Raw genomic sequence first — 11,127 nt, forward strand, 5'->3', positions numbered from 1 at the left:
TGTGTGATATCTCACTGAGCTCAAGCATTCATATTTACATAAAGTATATAATATCGTATCAGGGCAGGAAAAAGGGGCAGCCGTAAAAACATTAGCATGTACATTTTTATGTGATTATGATTACTGGTAATTAAGCATTGATGTCCATTTGAGAAGGGAATTATGAGGATATTTTTATTTCATGAATAATTAAGGGGTGTTGCCATTACGTTATATTATTGCGTGTGTGTGTGTTAGTTTAAATTTTATTGTACTTACTAGGTTTTAAATATTTTAAAGTGACTGAACAAGCTAGATTAGACAGAAGATAGTTGGATGAATCTGTAAAATATGTTAGGTTATTTATAAATCTATACAAACTGATTTTACACAAATAAATTCACAGGTTAAGCATCTTAAATATATTTGTAATCAATATCCTGTTTTTTGCATTCACAAAAATTTTAGACACTCACTGGCTAGTTAGGGTGAAATAGCTGACTGGGCTCATTTCAAATAGAAGAGAGATATTTGACTATGTTTACCTGTCGTAATCTGGTGCTATTAAAAGTCATCACATTGTTTTCACTTCAGCCGCAGTGTAAATGCAGCTTCTGGGGAAATAAATCATCTTGAAACACAACAGCTTTGCTACTGCACACCATGATAGAGATGCTTTATCTCTGACAATGATATCTTGTGGCTGTGCTCCTCTTGAACAGGAAAAGTCATCAAGTGAAAACGCTGTGTTTCATATCGGCATCTTATATGCACAATAACAGCGGTGTGAATACTGTTGACTATTTTGTTTGTTCAGTGCCTCAAGGTCTTGAAGTCCAGTAATCCACCATGTGGTCAATATTAGACAAGAGTAAACAGAAATCACAGCAGAAAAAGTTTTTCAAATGTACATACTTAAAGTTTCAAAAGAGACAGTTGATGTAGCACAGAGATGAGATTTTTGTTGTTTTTATAACAGTTGTTTTTAAAAACACAGACGACAAAAAACAATAATAAAATTATTATTGAATAAAATAAAATTTGGAAAGTTCATTTATAATGTTTCTTTTAACGGCCTTAAAGGATCGGTTCATATTTTTTCGAGTCCATCTTAAAGCAATACTATGATTGTTCCTGCAGTCCAGACTGGCCTCAAAGAATTGCTTCCTAAACCGATTTTAACGTACGTGGACATCATTACATTATCATAGTCCTTTCTGTGCAAAAATGTATTCTTTAAAGTTCAGCTGAAGCTAATTAATCTTCAACAGTCTGAGATAGACGCATCAAGTGGTTATCTTTCAAAATGACTTGTCTGTCCTACTTTGTCCTTCCATGGACAGTGTTTTCTGTCTGGGCAAGGACAGAGCGACAGTAACATCAAGCTGAAATTTGTTACTAAAAAGACAGTAACTTTGGAGGATACCTTCATGACTCAGACTCAGACTGCTGAGGCCTCATACTAGCTTTGGCTGTAGATGGACTTTGTACTGTAGATTTAGTCCCTCATCACTTACATTGAAATTGCTTTAAGAATCAATTTCTTTGCAGCCGGTATGGACAGGAAGAATTGTCCATACCGAATTGTCCATAATAGATTACAGCAACCACTAACTTTTTAAATGTACACATGGGCATGTCATGTCTTGTTTTAAGAGAGATCTTAAAAAATGAGAACTTATCCTTTAATCTATGCACTGATATATACTGTAATGTAATCCAGGCTACCATACTTGGCTTCCTCTTTAAGGATGGACAGCGGAGTTCAGTATTTAGGGAGGAAATGTGATGCTGAAAGCATAATCATTGTGATCACCAAGCCATCCATTTACTCATTCTGCTGAAATAGCACCAGGCTACCATTAAAAGGGGTTCTTCAGCAAGCAATTCCACAAGGTTTGGAAGTCTGTAAGGGTTCTTCTGTAGTATTAAAAAAGACAGGTCAAAATCAGTGCGGCAGAGGCCAAGATGACCAGACCTCTAGTTATCTTCCTCTGCTTGGTAAATGTCCACATCTTTTAATATCTCAAAAATGTGTAGTCCACAAGCCAAGAAAATTTACCTTATGACATCACCTGGGTTATTTTGTCAAGACTTTAGACAGCTCCCTCCAGAACAACAGCAGAAGTAAAGTAAAGCTGTAAACAACATTTTCGCAAGGTGAGTATTACTCATGACTAGTATTGCCATGAAGTGTGAACAGGACCTCATATGTAAAATCAGTGGAATGCCCCTTTAACAGATACAGTATGTCCAATCCATCCTGCCTAAAGTTGTGGGTGAGTAGTTCAGCAACAGAGAACATGAATTCAAAGGTCTGTAACAATGGAGGGAATCAGGTTTGTGTAAATGTCAAACGACTAACAATCAATAGAGGCAGACATTTGAGGCATTTGGTTTTTTCAGCCTAAGTTTAGTTCAATAATATTCACACAAGGTTCCCGGGCAATTGCTATTGATAGCTACTGATAGCCTGACAATGAGCTTGCACAGGCAGTTCTGCAGATTTTTTTGCTTCTGAAGTGCACTTCTAGTGTTAGTATTTCAGTCTGTTTTTACTTCTGGGGCAACATTTATTTTTCAGTACAATTTGATACTTCTCTTGTGGAGGAGACTGAATTGTGGGTGTATGTGTGTGTTTTATTGTACTTAAGATATTTTACAATATTTTCAAGTTGCTGAACAAATGTGATGTTTTAAATTTTATTGATTTATAGTGTGTGTGTGTGTGTGTGTGTGTGTGTGTGTGAGATTCCAGGGTCACTTTCAATACTGTATATTTTGGCCACTTCTACACAATTTTCACAAAAGCCTTCTTGTGTGTTTTCAGATTTGGGGATGAGAGTATAAATTTTGGGTAAAAAAATTTGATTCAAAATAATATTTCATCAACCTTCTTCTACGAGCCCGTCTACCCAAGAAAAATGACTCTACAGGTTGTATATTCAGTTGCCAAAAACAACCTATAGTTAAGATGCCATCTAGCAGCCTTAGTAATTATAACTCAGGGAAGTGACACAGTTCAGATGACGTCAATATAAGTTGAATTTCTTCTTAGGAGGAGGCAGGTTGGGTAGGTGGCTATGTAGTGGACTTGGCTGCAGGAGACAATTGTTAGCTTCCAGTTTCAACCACAGTTCCCTTCGCATTTCCAACTTCCCATCATGAGCTGGGACATTTTTAAAAAAAAAACATAACGTGGTGTTTACTGTTGTAATGATGATGAAGGTTGTTTAACTTTGAGGAAGTACTAACCATTTTCAAAAGATCATTTTAATCCAAACTATGATCTTTCCCTAAACCTAACCAAGTGCTTTTTGTGCATAAACATAACTAGACCTTAACCACAGTGTTGTTGTGTCATAAAACATAATTATTTTTTAACAGTGACTGGTAAGGCTTTTGGAAAGCGGTCAAATTACACTGCAGTGGGTCATTCGGGAGTGCAAGGTATAAACGATTTATGTGGTGGTTTAATTTGGAGGATTAGTTGCTACAGTTTCATTCCAGAAGTAGTAGCCAACCCGTGAGCAGTTTCAGTCTCATCTCATTTATCCAACAACACAGGTGTTTGTTTATTTTCCAATTGTTCTGGCCTTCCTCTGCTGGGTCACGTAATGTAACACAGGCAGCAAGGTCCTGTCTGACAGGAGCATCACCCAGAAGTCCCCCCTCACCTTGTTTTGTGCCTCTGTGTCCCTTCAGTGATGTACATGTTGAGGCAAAAATATGTATGTGTCTCTGAGCTCCCAGCTGTGTGGATGGCCCCCAGCTCTTTAAAGCCATCACTTCTGCAGTTAACAACAATCACTCTGGTCACTTACCATAATTAGAGAGGGGACAAAATGTCATGTCTCTCTGCCCACACTGTAGAGTCTTGGCTGTCTGCAGCATCATCGGCTCTCACACAGCTGATGTTCAGTCCCATCTGCCTGAGATAGAATAAAAAGATAATTTTGGCATTAAAATGTATGACGGACAAAGGTCAGTCTTGATGACCATGAAAGTTCACACAGCACCATTATTCTCCTTCCTCTTCTCATTCTGTAGAAAAGCTTTGTGTCTGATACATTCATACCCACATTTTTCACTTTCATTTGGCATTCATATCAACTCATATACATATAATGCCTGTAAATGTTACTGCAGTAGTTTGATCAGTGTAGGATGTCTGGGCTTGCACTTGGGATTCAAGGATTAAAAAGGCGTACGGATTTAATAAAAAAATATAATATAAAATATTCAAAATAAAACATTATAAATAACAGTATATAAAAAACAGAGAATGTACTTATGCCACAAGTGCAAATATGCAATGTTCAGGGAAGTGAAAAAGCACTGTATGGCAACGTCTCATGAGTGTTGGCCTGATGTTTGAGAAGGAGTACAGCTCTCTGTCAAACGTAACATTGACCCTTCACTGTTATGAAATGCTGGCACATAATTTGAAGACTCAATTGGACAACATGTTGTAACCTCTAAACTGCCATTTCAGCTTCAGAGCACTTTGCTGCGTGTGGCCTTAAAACTTCCATCAGGTGCAGCCTGACCCATGTGGTTGGACAGTTGGTGAGGTTGACAGTAACTGGGACCTACGCCATAACAACGCCTGCTCTGAAAAGCCCTTCTGTCTTACCTCTAACCCCCTGACACATCTATGGGACGGCATTCACTTGTTAATCCCATCTGTGGCTACAGACACGTGTAGCCTACACGAGAACAAACACTGATGCTTACAGGCAGAACTCTTCTCTTATACAATATATACTGACATATGGAAATTTAAATATGTGTATATACTGTATGTTCAAATATACTGACCATATTCGATTTTTGCTTTTTAGAAATATTTCAACCAATATGTGTGTACTTGTTTAATTATCTGGATCTTTCATCTTCTCTAACCTCAAAGCACACAGACACACACTCATTAAATAGTCTGGAAAACCAAAAGACACGACAGAAAGCAACAACAACAAATTAATATTTGCCAAGTGTTTAGAATGCAGCACATCCCGTGCAGGTCGGGCTAAGCCAGATGCTCATGAATACAGTTGTAACTTGGAAGTTATGTATGGCGAAGTTTTGAAAAGCTCAAGGTCACTTCCTGTTTATTTGCACTTAGTCACATACCCGCTGTCAAACCACTGACTATCTTACAGACCCACCTGTTCTAGTTTTGGCATACCAACATGACAGTTACTGTATTTCATTTGAATCATCATTTTGTTTTTCAGCCCTAATTAAAATTATAAAGTTTATTGTAGTTAAATTATACTTTATTATAATATAATACTGTATTCTCCTTGAATAGTTTGTATTTTTTCTCCACTAATTAGACAAGGTTTCTGCATAATTTACTGCCAACTAACTAATCCTTTAACCCTTGACAACAAGACAACAAAGACAAGACGACAAAAAAACCTCTCTCTTGTTGTCACCTAAGTCCCAAAAACAACTGTAATCGGTTAGCTGGTTTGGAAAAAAGCAGATTATCTCCGAGCTGCTCAAAGCCAGCAGAACAAATGAACAAAAACTGAGTCGTGTTTTTGTCAATGAGTAAAAAAAAAAAAGAGAGGAGTTCAAAATAGTCACTGTACAGATCTCAGGTACTACTTTTATCACAGTGGAAACACAAAGCATGGGAATTGGAAGGAAGTAAACGCCTTTGTGGGTGTATTGTAACAAGCACTGAACTTTTTCCAAACCGTAATTAGTCAGTGTCCGTTCTCTCTTTCTTCGTGTTCAGCAGAAGAAGAAAACAAACAACACTCAGTAAAAGAGAGTAGGGTGGCGTCCAAAAATAACACATCTTGTGATCATTAAAAGGAGAAAAGTGGAGAAACAGCTGCTTACAACAAAATAAACACATTAACACCAATGCTCCACAGTATGCAATCACAGAGGCCAAAAGAGACAGCTGTCCGCCTTTAATTACAATGACGTTCATCTTCTCTTTCACTCTTTTCCACCATTCTTACAACTTTTTAGACTCTTGTTGTGTTAAAGTAGATCTCTGTGTATCTTAAATTCTTTTCCTGTGTTCCTGTTACTAAAACATAAATGTAAAGCTCACGTCTTAATGGGTAGGATTTTCATAGCCTATGCATGCACAAGCAGTCTTCTTAATAAACTGCAGGTCTCCTCTTTGGTTCAGGCAAAGACACTTATGTTAAAGCAAGAGTTCGACATGTAGGGTAATACGCTTACTCCAGTCTTGTTGTGAAGATCTATATCACTCTCTGTTTGTTAATTATGAAGCCACCGCCAGCAGTCGATTAGTTTAGCTTAGCACAAAAACTGGAGGCGGGGGGGAACAGGTAGCCTGACTCTGTCCAAAGTAAAAGACCCCTGCAGACATTTTTAAAGATATCTAAAATACTCAGTTTTTAATAATAATCTGTGTCTAATTTGTTTTTTCCACACAAAATTCAATTACCTTGTTAAAATTCTCAATATATCTACTCCTTCTCCCTTGAAAAATCCAGAATCTATTAATATGTTAATATTTTTCACTTAATTCAATTTTGTTTTAACTTCTAGATAAAAGATGTCCCTACTTCACTGAAAAGTCCATTCTCTGTGTTTGTGCACTGGATGCTTCACATTTGTGCAAGTTGCATACTGGACCATGATTGGCTCCAAACTCGTTGGGATGGCACAAATCATGCTCGTACATATGCGTGTTAAACTCAGATTTAAGGTGAGCACAGAGAAACTTTCAACCTTCTGCAGATGAGTTTGAAAACTCTGCACATAAATCATTCTGCACAGTGAAGGTCAAACATCCAAGTGAAGGAATGAGCAAAACACTTTTTTGTGGAGTTGAGACAGAATTTAAAAAAATGTTCATCTGAGATAATTTCATGAGTATTTTATGATTTTTAACCTTCTATGCGGTTTGCCTTTTTTAAAGTACACATTCTCTTTAACATACAGGTTGGCTAATTAACACAGGAAAAGCAGATTTTTTTGCAAGTTTTGCAAGTTTTACAGAAAAGGGTTGTGTTTTTATACAGCATATTGTTCCTAAAATGCAGTCAAATGATGAACAGAGAGAATGACAAATGAGGAGGAGGCCTGAATTTTACAGGAATGATGCTTAATTACATACAAAGCTGCCATTTAGAGTCCATTGTCTTGCCTGCATGTTGGCAGACCTCAGCACAATGTGTTGACTGCATCCTTCCTTTCTCTTTCTTGATTTGTTTTTCTTCCCCCATTTTGAGGGTTACACAGCATAACCATTCTGAACCCTTTATAATTTCCCCAGTAATCAGTCAGTTCTCTTTTTTTTGTGGCAAAGCTTTAATCTCATAGCCTCTACCAGCCAGAAATGTGTTATTCCGAAAGAAACACAAAAAAGCATGCAATTACTCCCAGAGGACCTGTCCCTCCTCTCCGCTACAGCTGCAGAAAAGAAGGCACGATTCCAAACACGTCCTCCTCCTCCTCCTCCTTTTCTCCTCTCTTTCCTTTCTTCTGTGTGTTGGAAAATAAGATCACCCAATCCAACCATAATGACAGAGGATGCCAAAGAAGTGTTTTGTAATACTACAGAGAGACACTGAGGTTACTGGTCTCTTCCTCTATGGAAACATCGTGTTAATAATGGGGGTTTATCCTATAATTGTACATGTCATTTGTAAAGGTTAACATTTGAGATTTATAACCTATAAATATATCTTGTGGAGGACGTTTATTTAGAATCTAATTAAATGAACAAACATAACTGAACTGTGCCTTTATTGCTTTTTCATCTATGAAAAATTGTTTTATGGTATGATGCCTTGTGTGGAGGAGAGAGCTGAATGCATGCAGCACAATTTGTGACAAGCCATTTCTAGGTAACCATGACAAAAAGGGAAATCACCCGTCTAGATGGTACAGCATCGAAATGGTCTCTAACATAAATTGCTCTCTCCTAAAACATGTACTCATTACTTTCCACATCAAATGCAGTGGGGAAACACAGTGGGGCTTCTAACTGACCCAGACAGTAAAACAACAAAGAAGACTGAAAGCTGCTTGCTTGCAAGAAGTGGAAAATTGAAACCAGGAGACAAACTGTATAGAGGCAGGCAAAGCATTTAGCATAGGTCACTGCTCTCAGTGAATGAGATGGATCTGTTGTTTTTTTAACAGTCACTCTATATGTTTATCTTGTGCTTTTTCTGTGAGGTATTGATTTGTGTGTCTAAGCCCCAGTAAAACTTGTGACTTTTTGCAATCATGTAGCTCAAAACAGATGATATACATATTATTATTATTGTTCAGGTAACACCAGCAAAGAATCACACTTGTATAACATTGCCAGACTCACCACGAATAGTGTAACCTAATAATTCATATAAATCTGTTGCATTCATGTCATATACTGTAGGAGTTATCGTAATTACGAGATTCTGAGTTGTAAATAGCGTCCACGCAAACTTCCAAATCGTAATCACAACAAGGAAACTGACTTTTCTGAAAGCTCCGATATATCCGATTGGTGGTTCATAATACTAAAGTGCGTGAAAATCAAGCAAATAGAGATGCTGTCATTCAAGGTGATTAAACACAATTTTGAAGGATATTATGTCATGCTGTCAATGCACAGTATTCTTAAATCTCACTTGACAACCGTCTTGTGTTGTCTGATGATAACGTTACCAAATCATAAATCCATCCAACATATGACATGATTAAGCTGGTTTCAAGCTGAAAAAGCCATGCTGAGGGGAGTCAGGCTGTTGTGGAATTTTGAAAAAAGGCATGTTGAAATAATGGAAGAGGACCGTGAGGGATTTGACCATGAGGGACTTGAGGGATTTTGTTTTAACTCTCCACAGAGACATCTTTTATTTAAGTCACAGATTCAGCAGGCATTGAAGAGATACTTGTAAAACTAGCTAGGGAAAATTTTATTCTGAGTTCAGATGAGGTAAGCTTTACATTGTTACATACGTATCTCACAACAGGATTTTCTGAAGTAGCTAATAATTAACAAGACTGTGCTTGTTGCGGTATAATGTCATCATTTGATCATTTGATTGCTTGCTTGAAGGTGTATGATTACAGTATTGTTACACTATATTGAAAAGTAGAAGTGCACACAGCTCCAAATCTTGAATACAATTCAGCTAAATGTTAATGATGGCTTTTAGCTGAAACACGTTAATTTTTTCCCCACAAGAAATATAAGATTATTGATCTGTGACTTTCTAACTGTACCAATTAAGTGGGTACAAAACCAAGACCTATAAGTCATGAAAAATATCATATTTGACTTAAATAAGGATTTAAAACAAACGAGAGATGAAGAAGAGAAGAAGGCAGTGAGAAAGGCAGAAGAAATCCTGTTGGCTTCAGTCTTTAAAGTCTACTTCTTGGATGCAAAAACAAAAAAGAGAGAAAAACCAGAACACTACTGACCATTGATATCATGAACAGGTGCCAATTGAGGTTGACATACGCCAACTTGTCTGCAGCCAGCTCTTCTCTTGTGATTAGTAACCTCACTTAAACTCCATACCCCAAGATGTTTTTTAATTTTAAAACTTTTAGTCTTCAGTCACAACAGATTTATCAGATTTTGCATAGCTCCCTCTGGAGCAACAAAAGGCTTTATACAACTTTTTTCACATATCGTACTCCCCAAGATCTGTAAACTAACTTTCATATGTATTTTCCAAGCAACCATACCAGCTTTGCCATCACTGATCCAATTTCGACTGATTTTACTTGTCTCATGATGAAGACAAAATATATTCTTCAAAACTTGCAGCATTAGCAGATGTTTGTGTGTGAGTCAGAGTTGTATAAAAAAGGAAAAGGAAAGTTACATTTAATCATATACTGTAAAAAAACAAAACAAAAAAAACAATAGAGGTTGCCACCGTGACTTCACCCACTGGTTTTGAAGCCTCGAGTTTGCATTTTGACCGTCGACATCTTGGATTTTTGGAGCCACAAATGATGACAAGTGGCCATATGTGGACGAGAGGATGGAGCTGACTAGCGCTAGCTGCTAGCTTGGTTAGCACGGTGCATTTACAGTCTATGGTTAACTGCGATAATGCTAATGCTAATTTTCGCTAGAGAAAAACGGGCTTAAAACCATTCAAACAAAATGTACTTACCAGAAAAACTGAACAGTCGACTCCTTAGAGGGTATTTTAGTAACCAAACGCTGAACGAGACTTTTTAGGCGACCAAAATGTTACAATTAACTTTCATGGACTGAAAAACACACCGTGCCCCTACGACGTTGAGCGTTCAATGTTGTCGCCGTGGTAGCGACTTGTCAATCACAATTTAACCACGCCCTAAAGCATACCCTGCTTTATCGTGCATTTTACTTTAAATGGGACCATAATATACAAAATGAACATCATGCTGTATTGAAGAAGACTTAAAACTAGCAATTTAGACCATAGACTCATTAGGAAAGTGTTTACTTGGGTAATAAATCAGGTGAGAAGTAGGGTCATTTTCTCATGGACTTCTATACAATCGGACTTCTTTTTGCAACCAGTGGAATCGCCCCCTGCTTGCCATTAGAAAGAATGCAGGTTTGAGGCATTTAGCATTGGGCTTCACTTTTCAGACCGACCGGGAGCCATGGGAGCCATGTATGGATTATACATCCATGGAGCTACAGCCTATGGGACTGACTCGCTTTTGGAGCCAGCCTTAAGTGGCCGTTTGAATAATTGTAGTTTTTGGCACTTCCGTGTTGGCTTCATTTTTCAGCCCCGGAGGTTGTTGTCGTTGTCACCTGCATTTAACTCATGAGGCAGACTCTAGTAAATTTATCACAGAAATAATGTGGCATTCTAAACTCCTCAGGCCGAACACACGTATATAGAGCTAGTATAGCATACAGTGAAGATATAATTCAGGATTAGACCACTTAGTACCGTAGATAAAATCGTGACCTCAAAATCTTAAAATCATATGGATTCTGAATATTGTTGCACACCTAATAATACTTAATACAGTGCTGACGTCATAGTTAGTGCCATGACAATTTACAGGCAGTGGTGGAAGAAGTATTCGGTAGAAGTACTGTAGCCTAAAAATACTTCAGCAACTAAGTAAAAGTCCTGAATTCAAAATGTTACTTAAGTAAAAATATGGAAGTATTATCAGCAAAATGTACTT

The 11,127-nt window shown here is 37.5% G+C and overlaps 1 protein-coding gene across 4 annotated transcripts in view; it reads right to left on the minus strand.

The window, feature by feature from the left end:
- Positions 1 to 10,286, minus strand: part of il1rapl1a (interleukin 1 receptor accessory protein-like 1a) — a 279,430-nt gene extending 269,144 nt beyond the window's left edge. For 2 of the 4 annotated variants that reach the window (XM_067603960.1, XM_067603958.1), the window contains exons 1-2: positions 10,104 to 10,284; positions 3,804 to 3,911 (exon numbers count right to left, since the gene is read on the minus strand). In XM_067603960.1, the coding sequence (XP_067460061.1) occupies positions 3,804 to 3,806 (3 nt within the window). In that variant the 5' untranslated portion in view covers positions 3,807 to 3,911; positions 10,104 to 10,284. Of the gene's footprint in view, positions 1 to 3,803; positions 3,912 to 5,676; positions 5,720 to 10,103 lie in introns of those variants that run through there. The other 2 variants (XM_067603961.1, XM_067603959.1) reach the window with 2 other exon arrangements.
- Positions 10,287 to 11,127: the final 841 nt, after the last annotated feature.

This window comes from Thunnus thynnus, chromosome 11, assembly GCF_963924715.1.
Source record: "Thunnus thynnus chromosome 11, fThuThy2.1, whole genome shotgun sequence".
In the NCBI taxonomy this organism is placed as follows: Eukaryota; Metazoa; Chordata; class Actinopteri; order Scombriformes; family Scombridae; genus Thunnus; species Thunnus thynnus.